This window comes from Arachis ipaensis, chromosome B09, assembly GCF_000816755.2.
Source record: "Arachis ipaensis cultivar K30076 chromosome B09, Araip1.1, whole genome shotgun sequence".
NCBI lineage: Eukaryota > Viridiplantae > Streptophyta > Magnoliopsida > Fabales > Fabaceae > Arachis > Arachis ipaensis.
This window is the reverse complement of record NC_029793.2, coordinates 117,078,461-117,096,411: the sequence shown is the minus strand read 5'-3', so window position 1 is coordinate 117,096,411 and position 17,951 is coordinate 117,078,461. Positions and strand designations below refer to the sequence as shown.

The window sequence follows — 17,951 nt, the reverse complement described above, 5'->3', positions numbered from 1 at the left end:
CTGCACCTCCACCTGCCCCAGAGCCCGTCTATCATCTAGTGCACCGCCTATTTCGACGGCTTGACCAGATGGAGCGTCGCAACAAGCGACGCTATGAGCACCTGAAACTGATGATACGATCTGGCGATTCCCCTCCGAGCCTAACATACCATCCGAGGCATCTGAGGAGCAGGCGGATGATCACGAGGCAGAGACCCATCCACAGAGCGAGGCTGCACAGGCAAGCACAGAGCAGGCCACATCACATCAGGAGGCTCCGCCTCAGATTCAGGCTGTAGACCCCGAGATCCCTATCCAGTCAGCACTTCCTCTGCAGCAGGCAGATCCTCAGACCACCACCACAGAGACTCCAGCTACCCGTCCTTCCAGTGATGACACCCCTTCACACCCTGCTTGAGTGAGCATCAGGGACGATGCTTCATTTTAAGTGTGGGGAGGTCGCCATCTCTGGAGTATTTTTTTTGGTGAACCACTACAGACTCTTTCATTTTATTTTGCTATTTTTCTGTATTTTTCTCTTTACTTTTATTTTTATTCTCCCAGTACTTATACATTGCTATTTTTATGTATTTTTACTCTATTTCTGCATTTTGCATTTTCAGTTCATATTTTAGCCATTTAGTTTAGTTGTAATTCTAACTTATTAGTTATAGAAATTGTGGATTACTTAGTATAGTTTACCCTTTTTAGCATAAGATAGCATAGTTTAAATTGAAAATATAAAAAGGAAGTAAACTAGGAACTTGAACATAATAGAAACAATCCACACACCTTGTGTATATAGCATTACATGTTAGTTAGTTAACAACATTTCATCAAGGAGGAACACTAGAACTTTAAAGCCACCTTAATTTTTACATTGAGAATAATGGGAACTTTTAATTTTACTTGCATGACATACATAACTGATATATGATTTTTGAGCTAGAAAATACACAGCCTGTGAGTTTTGAGCTTAATTGTATGGTTACATTCAAACCATAAAATTTTATTCCTGTGTGTTCCACCCTTCTTATTTATTCTGGTGTTCTTTATTTTGTTTTAATCTATATGTCCAATTATAAAATAGAAATACATACCAAGAGAGTGATTGAGGCCATTATTTGATTTTAGCTCACTTATCCCAAAATAGCCTACCTTTTACATCTCCCTTGTTAGCCCCCTTGAGCCTTTACATCCCCTCTTATTCTATAAGCCACAATACTAGCCTTAAGCAGAAAAACAAAATAAAAATCCAAAGTTGGATCCTTGGTTAGCTTAAGATAGAAATTGTATAATTGTTTGAGTGTGGGAAACCTATTGGGAACATGGATGATAAAAACAAAAGGTAGAAAAGTTGAAAAGAATAAAATAATTCAAAATAAAAGTTTTGGGAAGCAAGCTCATGTGAAATAAAAATATTTGAATTACCATGTGCATTAAAAAAAATGTGTCATTTTTCAGTAGTTGAATAAAGGAGACACAAAAGAATTCCCCAAATGTGAGATAAAGCAATGCACATGGGATAAAAAAATAATAAACATTGAAACATGAGCATGTAACATCAAAAGTGGGAAAATATAGGAAAATAGGTAGAGAAGTTTTGCTTTACAAAGTATGTATGTTAGGTGAGATCTTGGACTAATCAAGGATTCACTTAATTAGCTCACTTAGCCTTATACATATACCTTTACCTTTACCTTGGCTCCATTACAACCTTAACTAAAGACCTCATGATTTTTGGTATGTCTATATTCTATAATTGTTGATTGGTTAGATGAAGAACAAGGTTATAGAAAGTAAGAATAAAAAGAAGAATAGAGTGATTAACCCAATAAACACTGAGTGACTAGAGAGTAAACATAAAATCCAGTGAGGGTTCAATAGCTCATTAACATATATCTCTTCTGAAATCATTAATTGTCTTGCAAGTTTATAAAATGTTTTTCTCTCCCATTTCAATTGTAAAGGCACTTTATCAACTATCTAAGGTTTGGCTATATATATATATATATATATGATTCCTTGAGAATGTGAATTAATTCAACTACATGCAAGCTTTATATACAAGTGAATAAAAATTTAGAATTGCATGATGCATCTAGGTAGTTGCATTTAGATTAGATTGCATTGCATGACATTCCACCACTTTAACCTAACATTACTCTTGGACTTAGCATGAGGATATGCTATTGTTTAAGTGGGGGGAGGTTGATAAACCCATATTTTATGATATATTTTGTGCTTAATCTGAGTGATTTATTCAATCCTTCACCCACTTATTCATATTAATTGCATGGTTTTATATTCCCTTTCTTATTATGTGATGTATGTGAAAAACATGTTTCCTATGCTTAAAAATAATTATTTTGATTACCCTTTATCTCCATTCGATGCCGTGATTAGTGTGTTGAGTAGTTTCAGATCTTCTAAGGCAGGAATGACTTAAAGGATGGAAAGGAAACATACAAAAATGGAAGGAAAGCACCAAACGGAGTTTTTGAAGAAACTGGCATCCACGCGATCGCATGGGCGACGCGGCCGCATGCCAGTGCGAAAAGGCATTGACGCAGCCGCATGACTGACGCGACCACGCGTCTCGAGTGAAACACATATGACGCGGTCGCATGACTGACGCGACCGCGTGACAAGGAAAACTCCGAATGACGCGACCGCGTGACCCACGCGGATGCGTGACAGAGGCCACGCACTAGAAATTGCAGAAAACGCTCATAGCAAATTCTGAAGCCCTTTTTGGCCCAAATCCAAGTCCAGAAGGCATAGACCAGAGGTTATGAAGTGGGAGAATGCATCCATTCAAGGAGAGTCTCCACTTTAGTTAGTTTTCATGATTTAGATTTAGTTTTGAGGGGGAGATTCTCTCCTCTCTCTTTAGGATTAGGATTTAGATTTAGGATTTTATGCGCTTTCAGGATTATCTCTTTATCAGGTTCAATATTCCTTTTTATTATTTTCTCAATTTTATTTATGAATTCTTCTATGTTACAGATTACTCTTTGAATTAATGTTATTTGAGGTATTTCAGTTTAATATTGCTTTCTTTTATTTACATTGTTGTTATTCCCATTTGAAGACATTTTTATTCCAGTAGATTTACTTTTCTCCTTTTGGTCTTGGTTAAGAAATCAGTAACTCAGGAGTTATCAAACTCAAACATGATTAATAATTGTTATCTTTGTTAATTAAATTAAACTTCAATAATCCCAATCTTTTCTTAGGAAATAAATAGGATCCGAAGATCAAACCAATTAATCCCTTGACCTTCCTTTGCTTTAGTAAAGGTTAACAAAGTGGAATTAAGATTCAATTTTCATCATCATTGATAAGGATAGCTAGGATAAGACCTCTAATTTCTCATACCTTGCCAAAAGTTTATTTACAGTCATCTATTTATTTTACTTGCCATTTAAATTACTTGTTCTTCATTTACTTTAATTGCTAATTAAACCATTCGCTCCTCATTCTCAAAACTCCAATTTACAACCTCCATAACCAATAATAAGAACATACTTCCCTGCAGTTCCTTGAGAAGACGACCCGAGGTTTGAATACTTCAGTTATCAATTTATTTAGGGGTTTGTTACTTGTGACAACCAAAACGTTTGTACAAAGGGATTTCTGTTGGTTTAGAGACTATATCTACAACGCGACTGTTTTTATAAAATTCTTTACCGGCAAAAATCCCGACGTTTAGTGCCATACAGAGAGCACTGGATCTTTCACCTAGCCCAAAGGGGCTGGATGCATATCAAGAGGCCTCTCTTAAGCGCCAGATGTATCAGTTCGACTGGACCAGCGTCCTTGGAGTTATAGCCCAATCGGGCAGCACCGGTCAAAATCCAAGAGCATCTCCGCCCAATCACTTACCTTAGAGGCTCACGTGTGGGCATAGATTATGTCTCACTATATCTTTTCGAGCACTCATGAGTCCACCTTCACAGCGGACATGGCTGTTCTCATCTGTTGCATCCTGACAGAGCAACCTCTCAACCTGCCCCGACACATCCGGCAAGCCATGGGACACGTGCAGATAGCGGGTAACCTGCCTTTCCCCGCATTAGTTTCAGATTTAGTCTTTGCAGCAGGTGTTTTCTATAGGGCTGGGGATACTAAGACCATGATCCCAAGAGCCGATCAGTATGTCCCGAATGGCAAGTACATCAGATCCCCAGTTTCCTCTGCAAGCCGACCTCCAGGCCCATCCTTGGACACTCCTCCATCTTCTACTCCACCATCATCCACGCCACAAGCACCATCCACCCATCAAATGTTCCTTCAGATCCTTGAGAGGTTCGACCAGCAAGACCGGCGGATGGAGCAATTGGAGCGCCGCAACAACTGCCGATACAACTATCTGAAGGAGCTCATTGTTGGTACCCACCCACCTCCGAAACAAAAGGACACACTGGATTCCCCTTCACCTAGTAGCACAGGGAGCCATGACGAGCCAGACAGTGGAGGCGATGCTTCCAACCCTACTTTGCTCCTTACTAATGGCACGGAGGACCGTGCCAAGACTTAAGTGTGGGAAGGTCAGTCCTTGACTTCCGGAGGTAATCTCTCTCTCTCTTAACACCAATATTTTAGATTTCTTTTGTTAGATAGGATAGATTGCATGATAATAATTGTTTGCATGTATGTTTTGCTTGGTTATAGTAATGAGTTTCTTTTCAAGACCCTATTTTATAGTATTTCACTAATTTAAATTGAAAATTTGTGTTAAACTTGGTTGAAGATTGTAATTTGGAACATGAATTATGGCTAAGAACACACAACCTGTGAGATTTTGAGCTTAATTATATGGTTACATTATTTAACCATAACTTTTATTCTTGTGTGTTTATTCTCTATGATTGCAATCTATGGTTTGTTCCATTCTATATGTCCATTGTTTAGTATATTTGCATGCATACATATGATTGAGGCCATTAATTGTTATTAGCTCACTTATCCCAAATAGCCTACCATTTCAATTACCCTTGTTTGCCACTTTGAGCCTTTTAATCCCTATTTATTCTTTATATTACCACATCATTAGCCTTAAGCGAAAAACAATTAATTATCCCATTTGAATCTTTGGTTAGCTTAAGATATAGATTGTGTGTCAACTAAGTGTGGGAAATTGTGGGAACTTAGGTTGATGAAAATGTGTTGTGTAAAATATTGGGAATTAGGGTGCATATTCATGTGAGACCAGAAAAACCACATGCATTGATATGTTATGTTTGCTTTCATGTTCATAAAAAATAAAAAATAAAAAGATAAAAAGATAAAAAAAATTGTACAAAATAAATAAATAAATAAATAAATAAATAGGGGACAAAATTACCCCAACGTTAAGTTTAATAAAAGATCAATGCATATGTGGTGAAATTAAAAAAAATTGATATATGAGTATGTGAAATATACAAAAGTAAGATTATGGGTAGCTAGGAATAATTTTATATATATGGAGTGTGTGTATATTAGGTGAGAACTTAGGTTAGTCAAAGATGCATATTATAGCTCACTTGGCCATACATATATCCTCACTTACAACCTTGAAAAGACCTCATGATGTTTGCATTTGTACACTAAATATTTGTTGATTGGTTAGACGAAGAACAAAGTTTTAGAAAACATGACTAGAGAAGAGTAGAGTGATTTACCCTAGACACCTGAGAGATTAAAGTGCATATACACTTCCAGTGAAGGTTCAATGCTTGATTCTATGTTCCCTGCTTTCATGAGCCATCTTCTTACAAGTTGCTTGCCTTTTATTGTGTGATTTGAATTAGTAAAATCTGATTTATATTTGTCTTGAAGAACTTGTTTACTTTTAGCCAAGTAGATAGAAACATCTTAGCATATAGTTGCATTCACATACATAGGTTGCATCTCATGAGTCTTGCTTTCCCCCATTCATTTCTTTTGTCCCCTTGAGCTTAGCATGAGGACATGCTAATGTTTAAGTGTGGGGAGATTGATAAACCACTATTTTATAGTTTATCTTGTGCTAAATTGAGTGGTTTTTATCAAGTCTTTTGCACACTTATGCATACATTTTGCATGTTTTATATTTTCCTTCCTAATTTTATGTTAGGATTGAAAACTTGCTTCCTAAGCTTTTAAATTGTGTATTTTTAATTTCCCTTTATACCATTCAATGCCATGATCTGTGTGTTAAGTGTTTTCAGGCTATATAGGGCAAGAATGGCTTAGAGGATGGAGAAGAAGCTTGCGAAAATGGAAGGAACACAAGAAATAAAGGAGATGACCAATGAGGATCGATGCGCACGCATGGTTCACGCGTGCGCGTGATTTGGAGATTTTCACTACGACGCATACGCGTACATGACGCGTACACGTGACAAGCGAATTACATAGCGACGCGTGCACATACCTGACGCGTACGTGTGACCTATGCGTACGCGTGACGTGCGCCATGTTTAGAAATCGCAGAAGACACTAGGGCGATTTTGGGCTGAGTTTGGACCCAGTTTTCGGCCCAGAAACACATACTAGAGCCAGGAGACAAGCAGAGACTCAACACATATTCACTTTTACACAGTTTTGAGTTTTTAGTTTGGAATCTGAGAGAGAAAATACTACTTCCTCTAGGGTTCTTCATATTCATAGTTTTTAGGATTTTATGCTTTTGATTTGAATATTGAGAAGAGTTACTACCTCCGTTGAAGTTTCCATCATTCTAGTTTGTTTTCTTATTCCCTTACTATTTTAATCACCCATTGACCCTGTTCAGATGTTACATATGGATATCAATTGTTTTGAAATTTATTAATACAAAGAATTATTTTTATCTTTAATAAATTTTCTGTTATTACTTTATTCGAATTACCATGTCTTCTTTTTATTCCCTTTATATGTCTATAAAAATGGTATTCATGTCAATGGAGTAGACTCCTAACTTGACTTGGGAGTTGATTAATAGGAGACCCTTGAGTTGGAATACTCAAATGTTGATTTTAATTGGAAGTTGTTGGTCAATTCTCTAGTTACTAACGCTAACCCTTCCATAAGAGAAGATTAGGACTTGTGAATCAGAGTTGGCTCAATTACTTGACTTTCCTTTATTCGGTAAAGGTTAACTAAGTAAAAACAACAACCTCTTACTATTACACTTGAGAAAACCCAACAAGGATAGAACTTCCAATTAATCTTCTCCTGGTCAAGGCTTTTATTTTAATTATATAAATTCTCTTGTTAATTTTCATTGCTTTAATTTATAATCATTTATTTTTCTGTTCCCCAACTCTAAAATTTCTCGAAAAAATTCCTGACCAATAAAATAGCACTCATTTGTCAACTCGTTGGGAGACGACCTGGGAATTCTACTCCCAGTATTTTATTCTTAAATTGTGACAACTCTTTCTAAATTGATAAGCAGAATTTTCATCGGTTAAGAACTGTACTTGCAACGCTATTCTCACTATCAATTCTTAATCGGCAATTCTCCGCCCGTTAGTGTATATGGCTTAATTTGTTGGATGTATATGGCCAATTGTTGGGTGTATATGGCGTAATTTGTTAGGTGTATATTTCTGAACTCATATAATGTAATATAATCAACTGTTGCAACTATTCTAATATTGCTTGTCCTTGGGTGTATACTGCTTGACCTTGTATATTTATGCATGTTTGAGTGAATTGAACATCATTTTGAACTGATCTAAGTAAAATAATCAACTGTTGCAATGGTTTGGGTGTATGTGGCTGATCTATGGGTGTATCTGACTGATATATGGGTGTATTTTTTATATATTGATAGCATCTCTTTTTCATTGCAGTAAAAATGGCAAGCAAAAACCAAGTTGGAAAAAATGTAAGTACAAATATATGTCTTAGATCAAATCAGTTTTTCATAATAGAAATATATCTGACTCTAATTTTGCTTTGTTTACAGCAAACCAAAGACCTGAAGTGTGCAACCCATTTGATGAGTGAGAAATTCGGAAATATGAGCGAGGAGAAGAAAGAAATTGTTAGGGATTTGGGGTTTGGTGGCATGATGCACATCCCACCGCTAAGGGTGCATCACAAATTATTAAAGGAGTTGGCTAACTCCTTTAAATTAGGGAAAAACACACTCGAAACCGGCTATGGTTTGTTTAGAGTAAGACCAAGCACAATAGGGGCTACGCTTGGCCTCAACGCGTCAGGTAACTCATTACAGACATAGGTGTATATGAGCTATATTGGGGTGTATTTCAAGTGATATTTGGGTGTATTTCAAGTGATTTTCATACTATGTTGTTTTCCTTTTTGTAGGAGATATATTTTCTCAAAAAGTCAGTTATAAGGAACTTTCTGAAGAAAACAAACAGATTTTTAGAAGATTCCAGGGGAAGACTCTAAAAAATCTGACAGATGAGATGATGACTATTGCTGTTGAAAATGAACAGGATCGCCTCATGTTCAAGAGGATTTTCATCCTCTATATACAGATGGTGTTCCTGTTACCAACCACAATAAACAAAATCTCCACTGTGCACCTGGCACCAATTTTCAAGATGGACATAATAAAATAGGGAAACTGGGGAGCACATGTTCTGAATTTCATCATCAAGGGCATAACAGATTATAATCTAAAAAAGAAAAAGGCAATTGACGGCTGCCTGTTTGCCCTGATGATAGTCTACTTCCATCTATCAAAAAATAAAGACAAGAAAGGAGAAGAAAGACCTCCACAACCCTGGATTACCAACTAGACTAGAGTGCAGTTGGTTGAAAGAATGAGAGCAGAAATGGATGAACATATGGTAAGTAAAAAGAATACCTTTGGTGTATTTTATTTACATGAATACTGTTAACTAACATTTCTACTATTTCAGGGAATTGTAAAGATGGCCGAAACAAAGGAGAAATTAAAACAAATGAAGAAAAAAGATAAGAAAGAAAAAAACAAAAAAACAAAAAAAGGAAAGCAAGTTCATCATCATCAGAGACTGAAACATCTGAAACTGAAGTCTATTCTTCCTCTGACTCTGAGACTGAAGAAGACTCAAAGGGACCAAAAAGGAAACAACCCACCCGAACAGCCAAAAAGTAAGTAACATACTTGGGTGTATTTTGTCACTTTTAGGGTGTATTTTGTCACTTTAGTCTTTTGTTAATAATGATTGTTTGCCTTCCAGAATTGAATCCAAAAAATAGGAAGAAGAATCAGGAAGATTCTGATTCAGAAACTAAATCGAATGATGAGTAATGTTCTGAAATTCTCATCGCTTTCTTTTCTATTTATTCTCAAAATTTCTTGTATTAACAGTGCGTTTTTTATTAACCTTCAGAAGCGAAGAGTCATCACCAGTAGAAAAACAAAAAACAAAGAAAAAGAGCAAACTCATTGTTGAGGATTCATCTCCTGAACAAACTCAATCCTATCATGGGTAGGATACTTTGTAAAGCTATACTACCATTTATGTTCAAAATTATATTTGTTAACATGTTGTTTTATGCATATACTGTCAGATCTGAAATTGGAACTGAAGAATTAGAAGAATTATTGAGGGAATCTAAAAAGAAGAAAAACAATGAAAAATATGTTGCACAGGGGTTTGTAATGTTTGGGGTGTATATTACCTATTTTAAGGTGTTTTCATTGCTAATAATTGTTTCTGGTTTCCTAGGGAGAAGGGAGCTGACATGCGATCGAAAGAAGGTCACTATGACTCATCTAAGACGTAAGAACTTTTATTTAATAAAATCTTGTTATCCTGATTTAACCGTATGGTATTTTTACTGAATGATATCTATTCCATCTTTAGAATACCAGACGTAAACTTAGGAAGTGATGATCCTTTGTCTCAAGGACACACGGATCAAAGCAGCATAAACAAACCGGCAGAGAGCATGTACTTTTTCTTTCTAATACCGGTTGCTTTTATCTTTTATTACCTTCTGCTTCTAATTCTGTATATATTTTTTTTAGAAAAAAAAGTCCTTTAATGTTTTATTCGAGAAAAAAAAGGCAGGAAAAAAAAGCAAAAACTGCAGCTACGTAAGTTCTCAAAAAAATAAAGCCCGTGTTTCTTTTGATTACTTCGGGTGTATTTTTGACTTTCTTTGGGTGTATTTTAGGTTGAATATAGTTGAAGAGTCAGCCAATGAGCCAGCTGAAGAGAACATGATGGTTGTGCGGGTAGAGACATAGTCAAAAACCGAAGCGCTTTCAATGTGAGTTTTTCAAGAAAATTTCAACCTTATAACCATTTTATTTTCGCGGGCTTTGTTAACCTTTTATTTTTCTTCTTGTTTAGAGTTTCGATTCAAGTTTATCTACCACTGTCCCAAACAACCACTATGCCAGAAATTGAACCAACCCCTGTGCCAGAAATTGAACCAACCCCTGCAAAGTCTCCAAGTGAAAAAATTAATGAAGAAACTACAAAAAGGTAAGGAATAATCTTGGGATGTATTTGTTTATTGTTTGGGTGTATATTGTCATTGTTGGGGTGTATATCCTCACAATTGATCTGTAATACTGCAGCACTCCAGAACCACCGCCAAAAACTGAAGAAAGCACACCCCCACTTCCACCAGCTCCATCTAAAGTGTAAGTTCAGCAGAGTAAAATTTTGTTTTCAATATCATTCATCTATTCTTATTCTTATAGTACGTTATATCTCATCACGCAGTAATCCAGCCCCAGAAGATGCTGCTGTACTTATGATGATGGCACGGACAGCATCGTACATTCCTAAAGAAGGTCCGATGCCATCATTCAGCCTCGGCTTGACTGATTCAAGACAAGAAGAAACAGCAACGTAAGAGGGTGCAGCAACGCAAGAGGGGCAGAGGGAAAAAAATCCTGAAACGCCAAAACTAATAGAACATTTAGGGGAGCTGGTGGAAAAAATTGCAGGCAGTGGGGTAAAAACAGAAGGTAAAACTCCACCTATTCATAAGCAAAGTGGTGAAGAAAATTTTGAAAAATTTGAAACTCCTGCGAGGATAAATGAAATGAGTGCTTAAATGAAAGAGAAATGCTACATCTGGGCCACACATGTGAAAACATACGCAGATGGACGTACTAATGAGTATGACGCCGTGTGCACACTCAATGCCCAAGATCGATACATTTTGTCAAAAATCCACTTCGCATCTCTCAAAGCTGATACACATATAGAAGCTGAGGTAATATTAGAATAACATTAATGATTTTATCATGAAAAGTAACTGCAATATTGATTTATGTAAAATTGATTTGGGCTTTTATTTCTAGATTGTCTCTTCCATGTGCCTCATCCTTAACTAGCAAAACAATAAAAGGTTTCAAGAAGAAATATACTGTCTCCCCCCTGATATTGTGGTAAATTGTACTTCAACAAATCTTAGGTGTATCTTCTGTATTCGTTTGGGTATATTTTCTGTATTCGTTTGGGTGTATTTTTTGTATTTGTTTGGGTATATTTTCTGTATTCATTTGGATGTATTTTTTGTATTCATTTGGTGTTTCACAATTGTTGCAAAACATGGCCATTGGAAATCATCCAAAAGGGGTATTCTTACAGCCTAAAACCAATAAGCCATTCAGGGTGGAAGACTACCTAATGTTTATACCCTTCATGGACCTTAAAAAATTAGCATTGCATCGTTATGTAAGTTTTCGTTTCTAAAACTTCTTATTACCATTCTTTACTTATGTGCCAAATAAACTAAAACACTGTTCAATGTGGACATACTTCAGATTTTTGCACCTGTTTTCCATTCAAACCATTGGTGGTTATGGGTGGCTGATACAAGGAAAAAAAATTTTGTACAACCCATATCACAAGACTTGTCCAGCCGATGAAAGAATGAACATAAATAAATTCGCTGTAAGTTGGTTCTGTGTTCTGTATTTTAATATTTGGGTGTATTTCTGTTCAATATAAGGTGTAGGTTTGTGCTCCTTTGTGTGTATTCCTTTATTAAATTTATTCATATATTACTAATTTTTTTTGTGTTTTAAGGGATATGTAATTTCAAGAATGAGAGTATATGCTGGGGGGCACCTCTGAAGAAAAAGGATCACGAAATTCATACACCATACATTAACATCTCAGGCCAAAAGACAAGGTATAAATCTTTTAATCTAAAAATTAAACTTTCCTAGATGTAATTTGCTAATTTATTTCTTGTTTTTCAGATATGACTGTGCTATTTATGTAATGAAGTGGCTTGAGATAATTCAGTCTGAAAACGTTAAAAGGGAAAAGTATGAGTGGGACAACTGGACCCAGGTAATTGTGTTTAAAAACTACATAACTCTGTATTACCTTACTAAATTAACATAGTTGATTAAAAAGAAAATTCTTTTAAACTTCAGGACGAGGTGGACCACTATAGAGTAGAATATGCTTCCCGGATTCTATTCAATAAAATGAATCAAGACAAAGCTGAAGCCATTAGGGGAAGTGATGCAATAAGACTGTCCAAGCCATCCTCATTGTTATTGAGTCCATATTGTCAGATAGATTCTAATGATATTGACACTGATTAATCTAACTGTTATATAGTCTTGTAAGAAATTGAACACATGCTGTAAAAATTTGCCAATTATAATCCAGTTTATTGTAAAAAAAATTTACATAATTAAACTCTCTCTGCTGTATTCAAAATGTCTGAATTACAGGTACTATAATATGAAGGAAAACATCAAACCAAATATACACCCATAACCTGACATTTTACACCCAAAGAAAGTTGAATATACATCCAAACATCTATCCCCTGATGTTTTATCCCTAAACCCTAAAACCCTAAACCCTAAAACCTAAACTCTAAAACCCTAAACCCTAAACCCTAAAACCCTAAAACCATAAACCCTAAAACCCTAAACCCTAAATCCAAAACTATAAACCATAAACCCTAAACCCTAAAACCCTAAACCCTAAACCCTAAACCTTAAACCACCCAACCTACTATACACCCAAATCATCGAATTTTACACCCATAAGATCACATTTTACACCCAAGGAAGTTAAATATACACCAGACTTCTATCCCCTGATGCTTTATCCATAAACCCCTAAAACCTAAACAACCTAAACCCTAAACCCTAAACCTAAACCCTAAACCCCTAAACATAAAACCCTAAAACCCTAAACCCTAAACCCTAAACTCTAAACCACCTAACCTACTATACACCCAAATCATCGAATTTTACACCCATAAGATCACATTTTACACCCAAGGAAAGTTAAATATACACCAGACTTCTATCCCCTGATGCTTTATCCCTAAACCCCTAAAACCTAACCCCTAAACCCCTAAACCTAAAATCCTAAACCCTAAAACTTAAACCCTAAACCCTAAAACCCTAAAACCCTAAACCCTAAACCATAATAAAAAAACAAACAATAATTTATAACATAAACAACAGATTCTAATATATATATATAATGTCAAACACAAGAAAATTCAGAAATACACCCAAAAACTAAGCTTTACACCCATATTCTGTAACTATACACCCAAAAAACTATCCCCTGCTGTTGGTTCCCTGAACTGATAATTCATAACACATCCTTGATATTGGCTGGAATTTGGATGCACCACTGATGCAGCATCAAAGAGGTTTAACTAGATATAATAAACTCATATATTAGCAACAATATTAACAAGAAAATTAAAATCAATCACCACAAGTTTAAAGAACATCACTTTTACCTCGTTTAGAGCTTTTGTTTTCTTCTTCTTTAAGGCATTTGCAATCTGTTTGTCCAACTTTGAACCTAGCCTATTTTTTGGACATCCTCTTGTTCGAACCCTTGGAGGGCTTTGAAGCTCGTTAACGAATTCCAAGTTGGCATCTTCATGAGATAACGAACATGTCCCCTTCCTTTTGGCTTTCAGTTCTTCCATCTCAACCATGACCTCATCGTACGCACGGTGCAGAATAGCAGTCAGCTCCTCCAATTCTGATTCAAATTCACAAATATTTTGCGAACGAAACACCAATTCGTCAAACCTCTTGCTTCTTGGCTCCAAAAGTGGCTCGCCGTGGCTGCTCTTGATGTGTGTGTGTCGCCTCTTTACCTTCTTGCTCCATTGTTCCGGTATGTATCTCGGTGACACTTGGGTTACTCGTTCAAAGCTTAACACGCTTTGTGCGTGATGGCACAATATGCCTCATGACTCGAATAATAAGCATTGGCATTTCACCTCAGCTGCTACTGAGTCATAAGTAACCACAAATTTGTTGAATATTGAGTTGCAAACTTGTTCTCCAACTTCATATACTGAATAGCCTAGAGCGGAGTTCGTTAATCTTGTGATGCAATTTGCCTTTCCTCTGAATTGTGCTTGAACTTCCCTAAACTTTTGGTGAGTGTACACATGTTGAAACTGAGCTTCAATGGAGGATTTTGTTGCACACGGTATGATCGTATGAAAATCTGTAGCATCCGATTCTCTCTCTGCTTGCTCCCTGCTTCCGAGGCAATTATCGTATTGTTTGACAAATTGAATAAGCGAGTTATTCCGTGTAATGAACTTGTTAAAAAATGAATGCATACTCTCGCTCCTTTGTGTGCTTCTCATCCCTGCCCAGAAGTGGTGATCCAGATAAATTGGAACCCATATATGATGGTCTTCGTAAAGATCTGCATAATACACCCAAATAAAGCTATAATACACCCAAAAAATGCAATTTACACCTCTGCTGTAGATTTTAAGCAACACTACCTGAAAGTCACTTGTTGTCCACAAGACCATACTTCAGCAAAAAATCATTCCAATTCCTATCAAATAAGTCTTTGGTATGAGAGTTCCAAACAACTTGGCTCATTTCTTGTTCAATTTCTGCATGTCCCTTGTACTCGTTTAATTTGCTTGGAATCTTCTTCATGATGTGCCAAATATACCAATGGTAAATTGTTGTTGGCATACAAGCCTCTATAGCCCTTTTCATTGATGCACATTGATCGGTGAGAATCCCTTTCGGAGCATTTCCTCCTATGTAACGAAGCCAACATTAAAATAACCATTTGAATGATTCAATTTCTTCGTTTTTCATCAAAGAGCATCCAAGAAGTGTTGACTGACCTTGGTGATTCATGTCGACATACAAAAGAACCACAAACCAAATTATACCTGAAACAAATTACCATAGTGCAGAATGAAAAATCATTACGTACACCCAAAAAATAATTTTATACACCCAAAAACATCCAATATACACCTCTACAGCAAATTCATAAAACAAATTAATTTAGCATCATAAACATGAACAGCATATTACCTGTTGGTATTGTAGGTGGTGTCAAATGAAATAACATCTCTGAAATATTCAAAGGCAGCTCTACTTCTTGCATCGGCCCAAAAAGCCAGCTTAATCAATTGATCGTCCTCGAGTTCGAGCTCAAAAAAGAAATTCTGATTCTTCTCTTTCATTCTTAACAAATATTTCCTGAATTCCTTTGCATCTTCTTGTTCAGAAACATTCCGCACTTCTCTCGTGATGTAATTCCTCACATCTTTTTCAATAAAATTTAACTCGCGGTGACCCCCGGCTGCCGCAACAAATGATTGGTAAGTTTTGCTTGGTCTGATACCAGCCTCCTCGTTATTCTCTATTGTACGACGAACGGACATGCTTAGTTCTCTGTGCTGTTTGAGCATCTCTGCTTTACTTGGACAGCAAGGGTGTGAATGATGCAGCACAACTTTTGAAATGATCCAAGCACCAACATCCTTCAATGTGTGTATATAAATTCTTGCAGGACAGTTTAAACTAGCTGTGGGATTTGTCTTCTCGATTGGAGATATTTTAGATTTCTATTTTTCCTCTCTGATACATGTAATTAATTGATTCTTAATCTCGTTTCCCTTCTTATTTGTGCTCCGAACTCTTGTAGAAAAACCTGTAGCCTTGGCATAGTCCTTGTAAAATTTTCCAGCATCTTCAAGGGTGGTAAAAGTCATTCCAACCTTGGGAACAAACTGGTCATCAACAACACAGAGAGGCTGCAGAATACACCATGTCAAAAACAAGAAAATACTATAGAATTTCTGCACCTCATAAAAAAATAACAATTGAAGTAAAATACACCCAAGGACTCCTGATCTACACCCGAACGACAACAAGTCAACTAAAATAACAAGAAAAGCCATAAACTGTAAATACACCCAAACTTTCCTAAAATATACCCAAAAAGTTCTGATCTACACCCAAGCGTCTGCTATAAATTGCAGATAATTAATCAAAACTAATACATTAGATTCAATCCACAGATTATGTTCACGCATTAATTTCACAGTCAATGTTCACGAATTATTCAACTAGACAATCATAGACGAATAACTGCATCAAATTCAGAGTAATCGCAATTAGCTTAATCTAAATCAAACCTTAGGAACTTCATTCGATTCAAATTCAAAATCCACTTCGCCCTGATTCAGCTGACAATCTGAGGTTGAATCATCCATTATCTTCAAAATGAGTTCAAACTTTGATTTCAAAAACTAGAAAATCGAAAAAAAAATGAAGCTAGAGTTACAGAGAGAGAAACTCACGTCAATGACGAAGAACAAACCAGTGATAAACGCAGGTAAAAGAATGATCGAAAAGGCAAAGGAAGAATGTAAGAAGGAGAATGAAGAAATTTGGCAAGAAGGAGAACGAAGAAGGAAATGAAATCATTTGAAAATTGGAAATTATATATTCGCGCGTTAATTGATTTTGATTGAATTAATATTCTGTTATATAGCGCATGAAAGGTACGTAACATTAGGAGTGTGTTTAGGGAATTAGTTGTCTTCAGAACTTGTAACATTTGTAAGTGTTAATCGCTTGTATGCTAAGATTAATCGTTTCTTTTGAAGTTGTAAGTATATTGAGAATGAAATGCCTGCATAAAGACTTGCCATAATAGGTAGGCATAGCAATTATTTTACTAACATACGGGAAAGACCTATTGATCATGCCAAATTGCCAATTATGTAATTAGTTATTAATTAATAGAATTAGTACCAACAGATATGGAAAATGTTTCTTCTATTAATTAATAGTTTAGAATTTGAGTATTCGATATGGAAAATTCAATGCTTGAAGAGCAATGCCCCTTATGAAATCCATAATGCTTGAAAAAACACTTGTGGACAAAAAATAAAATAAAATTAGGATATAATTTTAGCATAATGACAAGGAGGGCATAGCTGCAAATTACACAGCGAGAGATCAAAAGTTCAAAGTTCAAATAAGATTTCTAATCATTTTTATTTAATAAAATGATGTTTCATAGGGAAAAATAATTTGTAATCCTTACAAGTCTTTTTTGGTTTTTGGACGGGACCCTTACAAGTCTAAAGATAAACAAAATTAAATAATTTCTATTTTTTAAAAAGACGGGGTGTATTTGCCTATTCGGTTTCCTATTCCTTTTCTTTTTTGGATAGATACATTGTTTGGTTTTTGGAATTCTGAGAAGTAGTGTTCTCATTCATGAAGCCCATCAATTGCTGGAGAAACTAGCTTAACTATTAGCCTACGGAATCAAATTAACAAACCCATCAATTGCTTAGAGGAGAACAAAAATTACGACAGATCGCTTCTAAAGAGAGGTTGTCTTATCATCAAAAAAAAAAAGAGAGAGAGGTTGTCTAATCTATTTCATAAAAAAAAAATCCTCTAGGCAAAAAACAAAGGGAGGGCGCTCTGTCCAGCAATTTTATTTGATTTAAATAATATGGTTATTTGGTCAGCAAAATTCTCATTATCAAACTTTTTTCTCATGAAACTAACTTAGCTCGATTCAATTAATACTGATTGGTTCGTTTTTAATGGAAAAATCGAAAGAAATAGATCACGAGTTCTTTATACGGATGGTAACACTATTTCAATATATGGGTATTTATCCTATCTCTATCCGCTCGAGACGGATAATTACTCGCTCCTACATCAGGACGAATTTTTAACGGGACGAATTTTTAGGTGAAGCGAAACGGAATTGAGTTTAGGTTAAATTTAT

At 35.8% G+C, this 17,951-nt stretch overlaps 1 protein-coding gene and 2 long non-coding RNA genes across 3 annotated transcripts; all 3 read left to right on the top strand.

Moving 5' to 3' along the window:
* LOC107617255 lies at positions 8,448-8,887 on the top strand. The gene is made up of 2 exons (XR_001614878.2): positions 8,448-8,759; positions 8,832-8,887. It is a non-coding gene; the product is annotated as an uncharacterized LOC107617255 (long non-coding RNA).
* LOC110266704 lies at positions 9,765-10,826 on the top strand. The gene is made up of 5 exons (XR_002354202.1): positions 9,765-9,851; positions 10,078-10,173; positions 10,257-10,391; positions 10,487-10,552; positions 10,643-10,826. It is a non-coding gene; the product is annotated as an uncharacterized LOC110266704 (long non-coding RNA).
* On the top strand, positions 11,472-12,540 carry LOC110266919. The gene is made up of 4 exons (XM_021111989.1): positions 11,472-11,597; positions 11,969-12,057; positions 12,128-12,221; positions 12,308-12,540. The coding sequence occupies exons 1-4, from the start codon at positions 11,472-11,474 to the stop codon at positions 12,479-12,481; spliced, it is 483 nt and encodes a 160-aa protein (XP_020967648.1). The 3' UTR covers positions 12,482-12,540.